Below are 14,574 nucleotides of genomic sequence, written 5' to 3'. Positions count from 1 at the left end.
AATCCCCAAATCAACCTGGTGACTACTGACGTCTGCAGTGAGTGTAGTTCATTCGATTTAAGGTGTCCTGACCTGCAACTTGTCATAAATGTTTATCACACAACTTCTATTGATTTCCTATTTAAGGTGCTTGGATAGTGAAAGGCTTGAAGTGGATGACCCTGATGAAGACTGCAAGCCCCAACGAGTTGGTCTAATGAAGTCAAAATACTTGATCTGTCCATCCATCCATTTTATTATCCGGGGCCGGGTCGCGGGGGGCAGCAGTCTTAGCAGACCTCCCTCACCCCAGACACCTCCTCCAGCTCTTCCAGTGGGACCCCAATAAGACCAAATCATCCGCAAAAAGCAGATTCAACATTTATGGTATGGAGATCAAGTATTTTCATGGCTTTTGGGACATGAAAATACTTTGTATTGTGATGGCAGGAGCTGGGAAACGATTATTATTATTTTGAGTAGCGTTCCTCATCTGGCCATGAGGGGCAGATTCATCACAGGAGGGGGTTTAAAGGTTCTGTGTAACATTTAAAACTGCATAAGTGAAGCTTCCTTTACCCCCTTCGGTCAATGATGTAAGCTATTGTTTGTTTTTGTTCTACATTATAGCCTACTTGCAGCTAATGGATAAAATGTTAATCGTTAAGCTAATGGCTAATGTGCTAACAGGCTAAGCTAACCGCTGTCATGATAGCATGATTCAGATGACAGCCTAACATTGCAGTGAATGTAATGTGATGTGTTTTTTTTTAAATGATAATTCTCTACAAGCATCTCATGTTATACTTAAGTTTGTTTATTTTTCACGGTACGATTGATGGCGAGGAGATGCTAACAAATGTAGCTCAAGGATCGTTTTGGTTTTTTGATTTCACCTTGAGTGGAGTTGCGTTCAGGAAGAGAAGATTTATCCCAACCGGCAAAAAAACAATCCAAACGAATGTTTTTATGAACTTTGAGCGTGATAAAGAATGGCACAAACCATTCGTCTCATTTTGGAGGGAAATTTCCACCCGAAAAAGCCAAATCGAATCATTGTTGATTTGTTTACAAAAGCGTTTTGTGAATTAAATCTTTTTTATCTGAACATTTTGTTAACGTGAAATATTTCATTTCACATCCACCTCTCTTTGCTCTTCCATCTCTCTCTTCCCCCCCCCAACCCAACCCAACCCAACCCCACTTCCAACCTCACCTCTGGGGTCCGGCAGGTCGTCCTTCCTGTCTCCATTGTAGTTTCCACACAGTCCTCCCATGTGATTGTAGTATGAGGAAGGAACTGTGATCAACAGCCTCATGTTCCAGTCGTATTTTACAACCAGGCCAAAGTCGGTTTTGACGACAGCGTAGCCGCCACTCAAACTCACAGAGATCTTCCCCTCCAACAGACTGACAGGCAGGTACTGAAGCTCTCCGTTCACCTGGAGGGATCGCCAGAACATTTATCACAACATCCTGTAAGTTTGTGGGGAAAAGCTGAGCCATGCAATCCAACAGCTGTGTAGCTGACTACAACTATCTTCTGTAACAGTCGTAGCTATGAGCCCGTTTACCTCTACTCGTCCCCTCCGACTGTCGATGATTATCGTCTGCTCGTAAGCATTCACTGTCACGATCCTCACGTAGGAAACACGCCGGCTTCCTCGATGGTTGTTCTTTGTTGTTACGGTGAACTGAGTGAGGCTGGGATCTTTGTCCAACACTGTCGCCATAATGTAGGTACAGGTGCCCTAAAAAGAACGATTTAATGACGTGAGAACGATAGAGACACTTTCTGCAGCTTGTAAAACAACCTGAAACATTGAGCTCAAATGATGGTAACAGAACCAACATCCTGACAGCTCCCTTAATGTGAAGCCAAAGCATTTAGAGCTTTAGAGCTCCCCCTACTGTCCGGCTGCAGTCATAACGCCAGCCTTCTCCATGCTAGCAGATGGGACATTTTTCAAACGTCTAAATCAAAATACATGTCAAACACATTTTCCTCAAACGCGGCTTCTTTCCTCATATTTAGTCCGTATCGCACTCAAGTATTTCAAAGGGATATTTTCTCTGAGAAGCTTATTTCTAATTGGTTATTGGATGTTGTAAAACGGGGTATAATCCGTGTGTGCACTGGATTATCAGATAGAGGAGGATGGGAAAAACAACACGAGTCACTGAACTTCCTATAACCGTGCGTGTCTGCTTCAAACCGACACAAGAGTCGGAGAGATCTCTGATGTTTTATCTGTAAGTTTCATGTTAGCGAATGATTTTATTCTGTGGCGCCACCAGTTGATTCTTACTGGTCGGATTCTGGAGCTGAATTCGATCACCCGCCAACTATGTTAGCAACGCCTTTACTTCAATTCGTGCAAGGAGAGGAGGTGGAGCCGTGCGTCCATCTTTATATACAGTCCATGGTACACGTGTAACATGTCCATGATCTGTTGATCTGAGCAAATACTTTCCATACACTACCTTGGTAGAGATATCCTCCTGGTGAAAGTCTGACAGTTTGCTTAATCATACCTGGAAGTCATAGCGACGTCCATCAAGCGTTGTGTAGTGGGGATCACCCATGGCTTGGCAAGTTGCCGTGGAAACAGAGACACATTTTCCATTCACACAACTCTCCTTTAACCGACAGTCAACGTCTTCACAGGGATCTTTGGGTGGTGGCGGGGGAACGTAACCTAACAAGCACAACAACAGATATTTCAACACTGGACCAGCAGTGTGTGTGTGTGTGTGTGTGTGTGTGTGTGTGCCTCAAAGTGGGGATGAACCTTTTGTTTAAAAGTGTGTGTAAATATGTAAATGCATATTTGGGATAGTGAGTGTACCTCCAGAACAGACTCCAGCAGTGCCGAACCCATGGCGGCTTTTTCCACCGTAGGCATACACCACCATATCAGCATCACCTTCCACGGTGAAATGGCCCCGCTGCGTTCCCGTGGCCACATTTGTCCACACCCAGTCTTTACTTGAGCCGACGTTGTTCCACTTTTTTGGTAAGCAACGCCCCTCTGCACACACCTTCACGCTGCCCGATCCCCCCCTCCTTGACACGATGGAGATCCAGCTGTTGAGCCCGCCCACCGTCTCCACCGTCCAATCAGTTGAAAACTTGCACGTCGGGAGCATCGTTATCAAGAAGGGGTCATTTGGTCTGTTGTCGCTAAGCAGCAGCACCATCAGCTTCTTGTTGCTTTTTACAATGACAGGATGCTTTTTTGCCATCTTCAAGCCCAACATTTGTCCCGCTTTCTTCAGAGACCTGTAAATAAAAAAAGCTTTTATTTTTTAGTATTTCAATAAATCGTCTTCGTTGAAAGAGATTCAACACATTGGGATGTCTTTTATAACACAGTTCAAAGTAGGAATGTTCCCAACCAACTAGTTTTCCAGTCGATTAAACTAAATTAGAAGTTCAACTTTAAGTCCAAAGATAAAAAAACCCAGAAGTAAAAACCCGTCAAAACTGAGCACAATTTATTGTCAGCAGTTTGAGCGATAAATCAGCTGATATTATATTATATTATATTATAATATTTGACTATCTACTTTTATTGTCGATATGTGCCCATGTATTTTGCCATTTATTTGACTGTCAGTGTTTTATTTGAGCAGTTCTCTGTCACCAGCAGAGGGCGCTACATGGATCACCTTACGTGTTTGGTATCTGCATTCAAGGCAAACAATGAATGATTCTTTATCAACAGATCAAACACGTCTTATATTAGATATTGGCAGATATAATGTTTTTTGTGTGCTTTCTCTTCCTTCTCTGCGTCTCCTTGTCAGCCGTTCTGCCCTCTGCTGTCTTTCTGTTTCTCCCCTTGTTTAGACTTTTACGTTGGACCTTGGTACATTTTTGAATTTGGACTGTGTTGAGATTTTTTTTTTCCCCATCTCCAATAGTTGGTCCAGTTCCTCGTCCTCCACAGCTGTGACATTACCTGAAATGTTCATCATCGTTTCTTAACGTTGCCTCTTTATTCTAGATTTTCCCTCGACTCTTGATTTATATTTTTCCTTTAAAATGAAACTGTTATAATTTAAATTTTACTTTATCGTCTTCTTTTGTTTACATACTCCCCTCACAACTGGCTTATAAAGTCATTTGTATAGTTGAGGGGAAAAAAGCCTCAAAACCACAGAAATCAGTGACCAACAGCAAAAACAATGTTTTTGATAAATGAGTGAACAAATGAGGAAGCATCCAGAAAGTGTGAATAAACCCAGTGTGTGTAGCATCAACAGAATAACAATATTTGACTCAACTTTTTAAATGGTTTTCCACCAGTGTGCACCGTCAAATCAGCGTTGTCTTCACCAGCCACGATGTAAATGTAGTTTGTCGCCTTGCAGCTGCCAGTGAAGGGCACAATGTAGTCCTTTCCCATTTTAGCCACAGGGGGGAGCTGTTCATACACGTGCTCACACTTAGCACCCAGCGTCATACACTGGTGACCAGTTAACACAGCCACGGGCTTCTGGGATTTAATCTGAGTGCCTGACAAACAGCTATGACTTCGTATCAGATAGGACTCGTAGGGCTGCAGGGTGACGGTCACTTTTCTCCCCCTGCTCCACCTCTCTCCCCCTCTAAGTTTCGCTGGACTGGCCGGTATTATGGTGATCTGGTTCTGGCTGTCCCCGTTGATGATACCAACTAGCCTGTCGAAGCTCTTACTTCTTGATGTGGGTGTGTACACATAGTGATCAGTGCCGAGATCTTCAATAGGAGAAACCACTGCGCCGTCTCCGGTGGCATGGCGGCGGTTGAAGGACACCACCGAGATTTCAGCGCTTGATGAGATTCGGACCGCAGATTTTGGATTGACGTTTCGATTTTGCAGCTCAGCTCCACACGGCAGAGAAACCCAACGAGTTTCCTTTGCACGTAGGGTCAGCTCCTTGGAGAACTTGATTGAAGCCACCTGCAGATCAATGACAACTTTTAGAAACTACAACAAAACAGACAGACAGTCACACTAGACCAGAGATTCTCAAAGTGGAGTCCCAGGACCCCCCAGGGGTCCGCGAACCACAGCTCGGGGGTCCACAGAATCATTTACAAAAAATGTGCAACTTGCACCAATAAAATCAGCTGTGTTGTCCAATAGTCCCGCCCACTTTAGTTCTGTGCCAATATATCAACTCTGATATGATCTTTGTCACGTCATAGTTACAACCATTAGAAAAACAAACAAAAAAAACTCAAAATAAAAAACAAACATTTTCTCAAAGGTTTTAAAATGAATTATTTGAGAAGTGTAAATGTTGCCTGATTCTATTGTGGTAAAGTATTGCATAGTGCATGAATACATTGTATTAATATGTGCTTATCAACGTTACGATAATGAGGGGGGGGGTCCTTGTTATCCGGTGTGAGCGCTCTGACCCGTGCTCAGGCGCGGTTCACTTCCTCGGCCTCGGCACGGGCTCGAGCTCGAGCACGGGTGCACAACGTGGACAGCCTTCAGGGTTGTTGTTTTTTTTAACTTCGAGACGCTGGGTCCTACCTGAATGTGGACTTTGGCCTCAGATTCCTGAGCGGTCAGGACCAAGTGGAGTTGGTGGTCTTTATCCTTTCCTTGTTGGTAGTTTGGAAGAAAACCTGTGATAAACTCTTTCCCTGAAGAGCAACTGTGACATACTGAGGGAGAAGAAGAGATTTGACTGAATATACAAGTCGTGAACATCTTTATTGCTCAAAATGGATGAAGTAGGTGAGACATGAATACCTGCAAAGAGAGCAGCAGCCAAACACAGCGTGAGAGGCCTTATTTCCATAGCTGAAGGGAGAGAGAGAGAGAGAGAGAGAGATAACAGTAGGATAATAATGAGATCATTTTAGAGATAAGAATTCATTCTGAAGCCCCCTTCTTGTTTTCTGTCCCACCCTTGTAAAAACTTCAGACGATACGTCACGATATGCTCGATCGTGCCCTTGAGGAAATACATCTCGGACTCACACGTTCAGCTGCCCCAACAGTCGACGCAATTAAAAAAAGAAACACATACCGTCCTTTTTGTAAACAGAAAACATGAAAACAACAAAAATACTGCATATTGGACGCTACATATATTTCATATATATATAAGATCTGCACGAGAACAAACGTGATGCAACTTTGATCTCCACCAAAACTTCTCGTTTGAGCCGCTACGTCCTCTTTAACGAAATGTGCTCGAGCAAGTCGAACGTTTTTAAAGCTGTTTGCAGGGGCGGGTCAACAAGAGGGCGAGAGGTCGCATGCAGACACACACACACAGAGCATCTTATCTTTCTCCACTCATAGCATCTCTGTGAAATACAAACAACAAGGTATCTTACAGATATTATATATCTCCGTTTGAGGAGGGTGTCGTGTACCGAGGCGTGGAACTGACTTCAGTGCAGAAGTCTGTTAGAAGCACCTGGAACAAATAACCATCAAACATCCTGTACTCGTATTTAACATCTGTCCTGTCATCCTGCATCATCCTGCCATTTAAATGAGCTACTTGTGTTTCAGTTTATCATTTTCTAATGTGACAATTTGTCTGTTAAATCGTCTTAAATCGAGTCCTTTTGTGAGAGATGCATCGCTGCCTCGTTTTTCATTTTTGCACCTTCAATTGAATGGATGCAAAAAATAACCATAGCTTTTAAAAAAAAAAAAAATTATTATAACATAAAGATGAACATTAACATTATTAAGTTTATAACATCCATGTTCTGGAGGTCACGATGCCCAGTAAAACCTACGCTCGCTGTCATTGCTGTTGCTGTTACATGTACGAGGAATGAGTCTTGGTGTGTTGGTGCAAATGAAGAACTTCAATAAAACAAAATATGAGAAGCAATTACTGATATATAAAAAATGTCTTAAGTGTCCTGTTACTGTAAATTTGTTTTATATTTATTTTGTTGTACCTGAATTAAGCTTTTGTGCTCATTCTGAAATATTTGAATATTCACTGTGCGCTGTCCTAATTCAGCAAATAATATGAATCTTCTATGCTTCACTTTCAAAGAAATCAAAATGTTTCTCAAACAGTCTTTGACAAAGGCCCAACCTAAAAAAAGGGCACATTACATTAAACTGAGTTCCGGCTTTGTGCATCTCGGAGTAAAATAAATATTTAGTTTAAATTGAAGCAGGCGGACGGAGCAAACAAACTAAATGAGACATTTGAATCCTAATCTGTAGAGCGTGTACACTGACTGGACTGTGTCGTTATAAATCCTCAGTAGTGATTTCATGAACGCATCAAGTTGAGAATGTGTTAAAGATCGAGTCGTCCCTGCGTGCATGAACTTAAAATGATATCACAGCCAAGAAAAAGGCTTTTTTAGGAGTCTAAAGGAAGCAGAAGCAGAGCGTATCATCCTGCTGTTAAAAACCAAACTGAGCACATCGCTTCAACAGGCCGAGTCCAAACTGCTGTCCTCTGGTAGGAGGTCCAGAGTTCCCCTTTGTGGACCGAACAGGTCCCGGTCTATTTCTTGTCATTTCAGATATTTTAAGAACCTGGTGTTATTTATGGGACATTATCTCGAAATAATGATCTTAGCTGTTGTTGCCTGAGAGTGCCGCAAAGTTGTCAACAGGTCCAAAGATGAAGAAAAAATACTCAATAACAGAGACATCATGCTGACTCTAATACAAACAGTTAATCCTTCCTTTGTCACACTAAGTTATCAAACGTACATTAAATCTAAAGTACAGCTTCAGTGATGCTCTAAACCAGTGGTGTCCAAACTTTTGTTCTTGCGGGCCACAGGTTTTGTTTTATAAATAATATTGTCAGGAACTTTATATATTTTGAATTTTACAAAAATAATGTAAAAACACAATAATTAATTGCAGTGAGAAACTATTTTGTTGTCATGTTTTTGTAAAAATAGTCAGGCTTTGTAGAACAGAATTAAAAGAAACCCTTTAATAAAAGGAAATAACTTCTTTTAGTTTTTAGTTGTTTTAGTTGTAACGTGGTTATTCTTCTTAAAAGCTTTTTGTATTTAGCTCAGGTTATTAAATGGTTAAACAACAGTCGGCTTGTTTGCAAACATGATGCAAAGTTTCATTTCATAGTTAACAAGAAATGTGGAAAATAGTCAAAGCTGTTAAAAAAAAGACAGACATTGTACTAAACATTTTCTATTTGATGAATATCTTTCAGCCCTCGCTAACATGAAAAAGAAAAATAACAAAATCTGCCATCTGAACGAGACCTCAGTTTAAAATCTTCAGATTCTTCAGATAAAGTCGGGTTGCCGCAAAATTTCCCTTCAAGGGCCGCAAATGGCCCCCGGGCCACACATTGGACCCCCCTGCTCTAAACTAACTGCAATCCTTACGTCTGATTAGAAACACTGACGACAGAGCGAGCATAATAATGGTGTGAAAAGCATGCGTACCTGCGGGTGACTGGAGGGTGCTGCAGGTGGAGGCAGGAGAAAGGGACACTTTTATAGGGGGGAAGAGATGATGCGCGTCGGCTGAATGAAAAGCATATTGAATATAGGCGTGTTGTGCTCCAGGTGTGGTCTCTGCAGGAATAACAGAGAGCATGGGAAAGGTGTTTGAAGAGTGCCAGCGTGACATGTAAAGTAATGACAACAAAGGAGTGGACACACGTCTCGCCATTCCTCTGAACACTTTCCTTTCATCCTGTCATTCTTCAGTGCAATTTCCTCCCTTCTGTCGTTCCCATCAGCAGCCACGTTTAAATATTGACTTTTTGAGAAGTCATTTCTTGAGTATCTTGATCTGACAATCTGCACATTGTTAAGCACAATGCATGTCAAACAATTCAACACAGAAATATCAACAACATATTGATCCAAAACTGTTCTGCATATAAAGACGCAGCATGTAAAATATTTACTCTTTAATTGAACACCGTCGTTTTTAAAAAAAAAAAAGAAAACCTGCCGAGTTTAAAGTCATTTTTCAGCTTTTCTTCAAAATGTTAAAGTCCCAGAATCTGCTCACGCTACGCTAACAGGAGTAGCCTAGGCGTGAGGCCAAGCAGCAGCCTCCAGTGTTTAAAAATGAATTCGATGCAGAGATGCAAAATCCTGCAGTTAGTTGACCGTTTGTTGAGGCTGGAGTCAGGAGCACAGTAAAATCCCACCTGATATAAAAAAAGAAGCTGTTTTATAGGAATCTGTTTAAAGCCAGGTGCAAAAAGCCGAACAGGTCTGATGAGTTATTTTTATGAGTATATTGAAAACAACATGTCAAATATAGTTAGGCGCTGAGCTGATGTGATGTCTGCTGTTCGGCTGAGAGTGGATTTCCAGCTTGGAGACCACCATCACTGAGACTCCAGCGCCCCCTGCAGGAACAGACGGGTCACCCAGGCTTCATCCATTAACACTTCTATATGATGGAGGCTGAAGACCTTGGAGCGGGCGGCTCAGGTTTCACACACGGCCTCCCTTCCTGCACATCACTCCCCCACGCTCTCTCTCCTTGATCCCTGACTGCACTGCTCTCGAAAGTAAAGACATTAAAATAAACTTTAAATAAAATGCAATAAAACTATTTACAATGTGTCATAAAAAACAATAAAATAAACTGAGCTCTTTTCCTTCACATATTTTTAATGAACACACTAAATACATTAATCCAGACCTACATGACACGAATAGACGACTACCTGAGTGTGGTGTTTTTTTATTTTTTTATTTAAAGTGTTGAAAATGCGTCATAATGCTAATAGGTTGTGAACAGTTCGGGATGATTACGAGTCTTTGCACTGACTGAACGAGTTCAAGTAGCTCCGGGTCTTTTTCACAGCGCAGAGCTTAAACGGATCAAGAGACTTGACAGATGGATTTCTGCAGCAGCCGTGCTCGTGTTGAACCCGACGAGCCTGAAGAAAACGTCACCTTTCCTTTTCTCTTCCAGCCTTCACCTGTTTAAGGATTGTGAATATACAAGCGTGTAATATACTGTGATATAAAGATCATTAAGGATGTGTGTGAGTCGTCTGTCGTGTGCATTTGGAGGATTAAAATGTTAAAAGTTAGTTGAAACTGTCCTCATGTCTGTCGTCGTGTTGTTTTTTTTTAAACTAGCAAGCTGTGTCGAGGGTAGCTAGCTCAGGAAAGGAGAGAGATGACGGATGGATAGGTGTTGGTAAATTTGGGTCGTTTTGAAAGCTGCAGTTTCTGTATTTGTATTTCAGCTGATCGTATTGTTTTCTTCTTTTCAGTATTATAAAAGTCACATATATAAAAGTCACATATTCTCTTCTTCTTCAGTGTAAAAAGTCACATATTCTCTTCTTCAGTGTAAAAAGTCACATATTCTCTTCTTCTTCAGTGTAAATAAGTCTGAGAACTTCCCAAAACATGTCTGTTGTATGTACACCTGTTTTTAAAAATTTAAACAGGCTGTAAACATGTGAATTTCTGCTGTAAAAACTGATTTTTTATTTTTTTATTTTTTTATTGAGTGCGTCCTGGAGCTTCGAGAGTCGGCCTCTAGTGGACACTCAGAGAACTGCAAGATTTTACATTTCAACATCGGCTTCATTTTTAACGCCGGAGTTTGCCGCTTGGTCGAGTGCTTAATAATGTGACCTTTAAATGCTTCATCTCCCTGAACAAAATAAATATAAAACATAAAGATGTGTAAATAAATGTGTAGCACCGAGAGTGGGCGTGGCTTCATTCTTAAACCTGAACACATTTCCTTCTTAGTCTAGGAAGTGAACACATTTCAACGCTGTGTTCGCTACATGAAAGGTGTAGTTTGTGTTTCTATAACTTCAGCAGAGACGTTGCAGGAAGACGTCCAAGCGTTTAATCTGCAGAGAGAATGAAGGCCCACGCTATTCTGGAGCTTTATTTACAATCAAATAAAAAAAGGATTAGGCCAACAAGGAGGACATTTCAGAGGGATTAGCTCTCAGACACACTCATCATTTGTGCTTTGTGTCAGTTGATTTTACACTCACAGTTACTCTCACAGTCAGAATGATTAAATGGACTTTTCAATGAGTCATCAAAGCAGCGACGGCTGCTTCACAAGAAATGTGCAGAGTTGTTTTTTTTCATCTTAAAATGTGTTTTTATTTTTTTCCACAAGTCAGCTTTATTTGTGTTTTCATGTAAAGGAATTTATTTCTGTTTTTCTCCCCACCCTAACTTTTTTTTTTGTTTGTTTTTCATGGATTTGTGAAGCACACCAACAAAGTCGCCTCAGTTCTCACACAAATCAAACGCCTTCAGTATTCATCCATCCGAAGTGGTTAAAAGATGGACGGACGGCGAACAGACAGACAGACAGACACTCACTCGCAATGCATTGTGCATTATTGCTGAGAAATTAACAATGGATGCTGGTTGGAGGGGCCTCCCATGAATGTTTTCCTCGGGCCCCAACAGACCCTAGAAGAGCCCGTGACCTTGAGGTTAAGTATAATAAGTAAGTGGTGAAGTAACCAGACGTTTGTGTTCACACATATTTACAGACAATGATTCCAGTGTGTTCTTTCCTGCATGTCGCCCCCCCCCCCCCCCCCCCCCCCAGCTGACTCTATCCACGGCCCAGCGTCTAAACAAACGCATAAAAAGCCAAAAATAAACCTTGAAAAACAACATTCTCACGCATGGTGAATGTGACGCGTTAGGGGGCAGTTATGTTTCACGGCCCATGTGAAGAGGTTATAGTCCTGATGAGCGACGCCCCCCCCCCCCCCCCCCCCCCACCTACAATCTCCTGTCAAATAAAAGGCAACAAAAAGACCATAAAAATACAGTTAAGAAGGATCACTGTGGCCTGTTGGGTTGTCGTGTTGTTTGTTGAGTTTCAGCCTTTTGCAGGTGAACTTCAGTGTTTTTGAAAACGTGCAACAGCAAGTTTGGAGAAATGTGTGTTTTATCACTAATTATAATACATAATATATGAGTCTGCGATCGAGATGACAAAGTGACGGTCCGCGGGCGGAGGTCAGACGGTGATAATCTATTTAGTTATTTTATCCCATGATGTGGCGTCCGTTGTTTTAGCGTGTTTAAAACTAATATGTGTGAAAGGAGGAGCCGGGTGAGCCCACTGCTTCTACACACAAGGATGCACCTTTACACACTGATCCTCTCAATGTACCATAAATCACAAAGTAAGCTCACTATTATGTCTGCATCACATGTTTGACAGCTCACTGTTTACCTTTGATGTCCACACCTTGCCTTCGAATTTCATCTGAAGTTCCCCCAGTGATTGTAAGGAGAACACGCTTTATGTGACGGCTTACATTATTATATATACACCGTCGTGGGTTTGAAAAAGTCCCGCTGTTAAACAAAATGCAGCTCTCTGTAGCGTCAGTCGGGGTTAGCGTGGTCTGCAGACGGGTCAGAGGACGCCAGACAACCAAAGCGTGCAGGGCGGTGACAGACGGGATCTTGAGCATCATCAAACCTGCAGAGCTCGGGAATAAGAGCGTTTAGTCGCCTGCAGTTGTTGGACTGCTTGAAGTCGGGCTTGACCACTCTCTGACGGTCTCTGTCTCGTCTCAGAATGGAAAGGGTCTTGTCTCGGTCTCAGACTGCGGGTCAAGACCTCTGCTGAGATTTCGGCTCATTTTCCGAGTCGTGACGCCTGTTCATTTGTAGTTTTTGATTTTTATCCGCCTGTTACTGCTGCAACCTTCTCGTTGTCACCGTCCCCTTCTGCATGATGATACCTCATTGCTGTTTTATGGTCTTGGTCTCGCCCTGTCTTGGTTTTGGGCCCGGACTCCAGGTATGTCTTGGTCTCGGGTCGAGTGGTCTTGACTGAAGCACTACTCTGAGGGGTCGACAGAATAAACCTGTGGATGATGATGATGTCTGGGGAGGACCACAGCACCGTTTGCACCTGTTCAGGTTCATCACAGACTAAACCTGCTCACCTGATGTCACAAACACACCGAGTGTCTTTGATGCAAACAGTCGTCTTCAGGTACGACGTTGCCCGTAATAAATCCAAGCCTGTGAGCTGACCCCGACCTTATAAGGGCCAAACTACGTGGCAGGTTGAATAAACCATCATAGAGGCAAAGAAGAAGGCGAACAAACACATGACGCTTGAATTTCCCTCGGGATCAATAAAGTATCTATCTATCTATCTATCTATCTATGTGGGAAGATCTCCAGCATCCAGTAGCAACCAGTTCTGTCCAGCTAACAGATTTAATAATCATTCGATTTATCAGCATTACCCAGAACTGACATTCAAAAGGCAGTGGCTCATTATAACAGGCCAATTAGGACATTTGAAGACTTGTTGTTTTTTCTTTTCGTTTTTAAGATCACAGGTTGCTGTTTACTCTGAACGTCCACGCCTTTATGTCGAATTTCCTCTGAAGTGGAAGCAGCATAATGATGTAAAACAGAGAGCAGAATCACCTGGCTGCAGGAGTCGATCATCCCAGGTGTGCAGGTGACTGTATCTCTACAGAGATGAACACATATATGTGTATGTAGCATGTACGGGTGGATTATAAGCACATTATAAAAACACGGTCAAATTGAAGAAGTCAGTTTTCGAGCCTCTGGAAGAACCTCTCTGAGGAGATCAGACTGCCGAGCTCTTCGTCCACTTTTAAAAAAACTCTTTTTTTAGTGGATTCATTGTTTGAACGTGATTTTAATCATGAGAAAATGTTTTTATTACTAATAAAATCTTTTATCCGTTTATGGTTTTAATCGGCTTCCTTTGTTTGAATCTTTCACGTTTTGTTGGTTTTTATGTCTCTTTGATTAACTTGCTGGTTTTAAAGCGTCTTATTTCTTTTTATTTCTCTCACTTGTTGAACTCCTGTCGTTTCATCTCTCACTATTTTGATTTCTAATTATTAATCACCGTCTTCCTCACATTTCTCTGTTTTTTTATTTTATTTTGTAAAGCAATGCGTTATCGCTGTGAAATTAAAAATGGACGCTGGTTGGAGGGGCCCCCAATGAATGTTTGCCAAGGGCCCCAACAGACCCTAGAACTGCCCCTGTTTGTAACCCTGTTTTGCAAAGTGCTATATAAATAAGTTTGTTATAATGTGCCTGACATTGACGCCTGACTGCCTGTAGTTTGTGTTAAAGCAGGACCAGAAATACTTTGTGCATTTCTGCTCATGTCTGCAAATACCTGCAGGATTGAATTCACCACCAGCTGACACGGAAAAGTCTAGTAAACCTACACCTGACTCTAAACAAGAGGAGAGGTGTTACTCCCTTTATGAATTCAACCTTCAAGCCAATCTGATCCGACCTGTTTCATTACACTGATCGTTATTATTAGTTATGACTTTGTGGTGTTTCTGTTATTTTAGTAGCTGTTAGTGTTTTTTATGTTTTATTTATCCATGTTGGTGCCACTCAACACAAAAAACCCAAACTCATGCAGTAGTCATGATATGAAGTTCGCCCTGACACAAGCCCTGCAGCCTTTTTCTACCAGTTTCACAGCTGCAGCTGATCCAGAGCGCTGCTGTGAGAGTCCTCGCCAAGACCAAGAACATGGATCCCATCCGTCCAGCTCAGAGGTCTTTACACTGACTCTCAGTCTGTCAGAGAACAGAGTTTAAAATCCTGCTGCTGGT

General features: G+C 42.0%; 1 protein-coding gene across 1 annotated transcript in view; it reads right to left on the bottom strand.

The window, feature by feature from the left end:
• LOC306824564 (IgGFc-binding protein-like) overlaps nt 1-8,408 on the bottom strand; it is a 30,315-nt gene extending 21,907 nt beyond the window's left edge. The window contains exons 1-8 of the mRNA XM_079344743.1: nt 8,399-8,408; nt 5,736-5,786; nt 5,514-5,647; nt 4,270-4,928; nt 2,829-3,262; nt 2,515-2,678; nt 1,554-1,730; nt 1,196-1,421 (exon numbers count right to left, since the gene is read on the bottom strand). Of these exons, the coding sequence (XP_079200869.1) occupies nt 1,196-1,421; nt 1,554-1,730; nt 2,515-2,678; nt 2,829-3,262; nt 4,270-4,928; nt 5,514-5,647; nt 5,736-5,784 (1,843 nt within the window). The 5' untranslated portion in view covers nt 5,785-5,786; nt 8,399-8,408. The remainder of the gene's footprint in view (nt 1-1,195; nt 1,422-1,553; nt 1,731-2,514; nt 2,679-2,828; nt 3,263-4,269; nt 4,929-5,513; nt 5,648-5,735; nt 5,787-8,398) is intronic.
• Between the last annotated feature and the right edge of the window lie 6,166 nt (nt 8,409-14,574).

Source organism: Symphodus melops (genome assembly GCF_947650265.1).
Source record: "Symphodus melops genome assembly, chromosome: 5".
Classification (NCBI taxonomy): domain Eukaryota; kingdom Metazoa; phylum Chordata; class Actinopteri; order Labriformes; family Labridae; genus Symphodus; species Symphodus melops.
The sequence above is the reverse complement of the archived record's forward strand: the minus strand, read 5'-3'. Positions and strand labels throughout refer to the sequence as shown.